Source organism: Salvia splendens, chromosome 4 (genome assembly GCF_004379255.2).
Source record: "Salvia splendens isolate huo1 chromosome 4, SspV2, whole genome shotgun sequence".
Lineage (NCBI taxonomy): Eukaryota > Viridiplantae > Streptophyta > Magnoliopsida > Lamiales > Lamiaceae > Salvia > Salvia splendens.
This window is the reverse complement of record NC_056035.1, coordinates 12,841,265-12,844,413: the sequence shown is the minus strand read 5'-3', so window position 1 is coordinate 12,844,413 and position 3,149 is coordinate 12,841,265. Positions and strand designations below refer to the sequence as shown.

At 34.8% G+C, this 3,149-nt stretch overlaps 1 protein-coding gene across 2 annotated transcripts; it reads left to right on the top strand.

Moving 5' to 3' along the window:
- Positions 1-412: 412 nt before the first annotated feature.
- On the top strand, positions 413-2,715 carry LOC121801187 (tobamovirus multiplication protein 2B-like). 2 transcript variants are annotated; one of them, XM_042200633.1, is made up of 5 exons: positions 413-605; positions 763-828; positions 909-973; positions 2,177-2,267; positions 2,397-2,715. In XM_042200633.1, exons 1-5 carry the CDS (start codon positions 480-482, stop codon positions 2,436-2,438), a joined length of 390 nt encoding a protein of 129 aa, XP_042056567.1. In that variant the 5' UTR covers positions 413-479; the 3' UTR covers positions 2,439-2,715. The 2 variants fall into 2 exon arrangements, with proteins under 2 accessions (XP_042056567.1, XP_042056568.1); XM_042200634.1 differs by having other exon boundaries at positions 418-605; positions 2,400-2,715.
- The last annotated feature ends 434 nt before the right edge of the window (positions 2,716-3,149 follow it).

The window sequence follows — 3,149 nt, the reverse complement described above, 5'->3', positions numbered from 1 at the left end:
CAATTCCTCGGTACAATCGCTCTATAGAGAAAGCTAGAAATTTTCTACAAAGCTTTATGTATTTTCTCTCTAATGTTACGATATTTCTCATCTCCCACAATGGAGAATAAATAACCATTATATAGACAAAGAGTCATTAGGGTTTCATGATTGTTGGGCTTATGGACTAATTTTAATTGTAGCCCAACTATAATTATTTAATCCATATTAATCTAATCTAGCCCAGGTCCTTTCTATTGCATATTGATCTTTGTAATTTGTATTACAAAATTTACATTAAAGACAGTTTCATATGTAAAAAAAACAGCTCTTCAAATAATTGTAGTTTTTTTTAAATATACTTATAATTTTTTACTTAAAAAAATTCGTACTAGGAGTAGAGTTTTTCAGTTGGATATGAATCTAAATAAAAAGAATTAAATATACGTAATTAGAAATTATAGTAACGGTCTCACCCTTCCACCACACCCTCATCTCCGATGGCTGCGACAGGCGGCGGCGGCAGGAGAGAAGGGTCAACCAAAATTGTGGCTGATCAAATCTCGCAGTCTGTGCAGTCCACCTCCAATCTTCTTCATCTCATGCTCCAGTCCTCCCCCTCTCGCGTCAGTCTCTCTCTATGAATTTCTGATTTGCCCTTGTTTGAATCAATAATTAAATTTTTAGTGAATCTGTGCTTGTGATCTCTCACGTGAAATTGTTTCGAGATCTTGGCTATAGATTTATTAAAATTCGAATGTAAAAACCTATAGACCTTCTCAGGCTCAACTGATGAAGCTTCCAAGAAATCTTCTGTCTCTGACTTCCACCATAAAAAACACAGAGTCAGTAAGTGCATTTTCTTAAGCTGAACTTGAATCTGATTGAGATCATTATCATAATAACACGCGTGCTTGAATTTGATGCAGGTATTGGAGCAGATGCCTCAAGTTGTTTCATCTCTGGACACACATGTAGAAAGAGGATTGCAATGGTCTGATTTACTACTGCTAGTTTAAAATTGCGTTCCCTTTGTTTGAAAAGCTCTATTTTGCCACTTTAGAACCGTTTCTCTTTCTTCAGTCTGTTCTTTCATTGATAGCACATGCCCCCTAAATTAAAATGATATCTAACATACTTTTACTATTTTAGAATCACTTATGTTTGTTCGGTTCACTTCTGATTATGTTTCTGAGGATCTAAAAGATTAAGAAATGATTGAAAGAGACTGAGAAAGAAAATACATTTACATCCACTAATTTAAGGGAAATGAGGTAGTGGCATAGCTCTTGGCTCATTCCCTAAACCACATCGGAGAGGGTATGGAAAATAGTACTGAACATTCCAGTTTGGTTCGATACATGAACACCCATGCCTCCAGAGATGAATGAAAGTCAAGAATTTGTTGAGGCTTAACAGAAAATGGCATAAGTGTAATGCTCCACAGAGCCACAATATAACATCGACATGTGTATTGTTGGTCACTAATACACGTTGTAGTTGAACTTTCTCATATGGTTTGTGTTCTTGATATGTCAAATGCTAAATAAGACCTCATTCATGTGGAGTCATTTTGGTGCTCTTATCATGTGTGGTGATTGGGCTTCTGCTACATGTTCTAAACAGAACTCCTTTTGGCAGTTTAACACGTCAATGATGTCTGTTTAGGCTTTACATGAGTTATAATATAAATGTGTGTACAGCTACCATTTAGAGACCTATCCTGAGTTATAAAAGTGTTCATTAAAAAATCTCAAATGGCTGGCGCACTTGATAGTTGGTACGCACAAACACAAGGTTAAATTGTTGATTCATTAAAAACCAAGGTAGCTTCCTTTTCTTTGTTTACGTAGGCAGATGAATTATGCTGATTAAACTATTCATTGCCAAGCTTGAACATATTGCATTTTATTGTCAAGCAGATTCTCATTAGAGTGGAAGTTAAGCTCTGTATCCTCTATATGTGTCTGCTTACTTATTCCAAATTCAGTTGATGAATACACTCTCTCATATTGTGTGGATCAGCGTTATATGATTGTATCAGACATTTTCGGTAGCAATGGCTAACATTTCCATGGAAGTAACAGAAACCAACAACAATGTTATCACTGGAATTTTTATAACTTCTACAGTTTTATTTATCAGTATTCTTTTTCTTCATTGCTTTGCATGACACTTAAGAATTATATTGTTGCAGTCTGCCTCATCTTGATACTGTAGTTCAGTTACTTTCCCATATGCAAAGCAGCCAGCTTAAGCCTTTGTCCAGAGCTGACCTTGGTCAACAGGTACTTAGCTCTCTGTGTTTGTATTTCAGCCCTCATTGCTTTTATCTTACCCTTTTCACTTCCCCCTCCTACAATGGCAATTTTGATTCGTGATTTTGTTGAATGTAGTTAACCATGTTCGTTGTTTAGCAGGACCTTAAACTTTCGGAGCAAGTTCCAAGGGTGACCTAGCCTTGAAATTTGCAAGGCATTTGTCGACGCTGATGCCTCTCATACACTATAACTCAAAACCGCCTGTGCATTCCCTGAAACCTCACCGCCATCAGCAAGGAGCGAGCAGGATCTAGCCCTATCTGAGTCGCTGCCGGAATTGCAAGCTCCAGGAAAATAAACTGAATTTTTCATGTAGGATTCTACAAATTTAAATGTTCTTAGTTCATCTTCAATCAAGATTGTTGCGATTGTACCATTGATTTATTCGAAAATTTGATGATTTTTTGGTTTTTAATCCAATTATTTAAAAAAAAAATTGGGTGCATTTTTAGTCGTCAACAATCAACATATGGGTAAATTGATAGATTTGGTCTTTTAGTGTTGACAGGTTTAGTCCAAAAAGGAAAAATAACCCAAAGTACAAACAATGGTTATCAAATAGCAACATATTGTATAAGATCCAAACGACGCGAGTCATGTGACCATGGAATTTAGCCTTTTTATTTGTATAATTATGTACTACGTAATAATAGTATATCATTTCACATGGTATAACAAAGCAGGTAGTGATAAATGTACATAATCTAACTTTTTTAACATTTTACAATGAAAATCATTTTATAATCATTAATTGATTTAAAATAAATTTCATACTAATCATTTTGCAACACTTCAAAGAAATTGAAATTTTAACTTAATATTTATATATTTAAGCAAAAAAAAATCTTA

Coding starts and splice junctions, on each gene's coding strand:
- LOC121801187 (XM_042200633.1), top strand. CDS start 480: ATGGCTGCGACAGGCGGCGGCGGCAGGAGAGAAGGGTCAACCAAAATT. Junction 606..762: donor TCCAGTCCTCCCCCTCTCGC/GTCAGTCTCTCT, acceptor AGACCTTCTCAG/GCTCAACTGATGAAGCTTCC. Junction 974..2,176: donor GTAGAAAGAGGATTGCAATG/GTCTGATTTACT, acceptor ATATTGTTGCAG/TCTGCCTCATCTTGATACTG.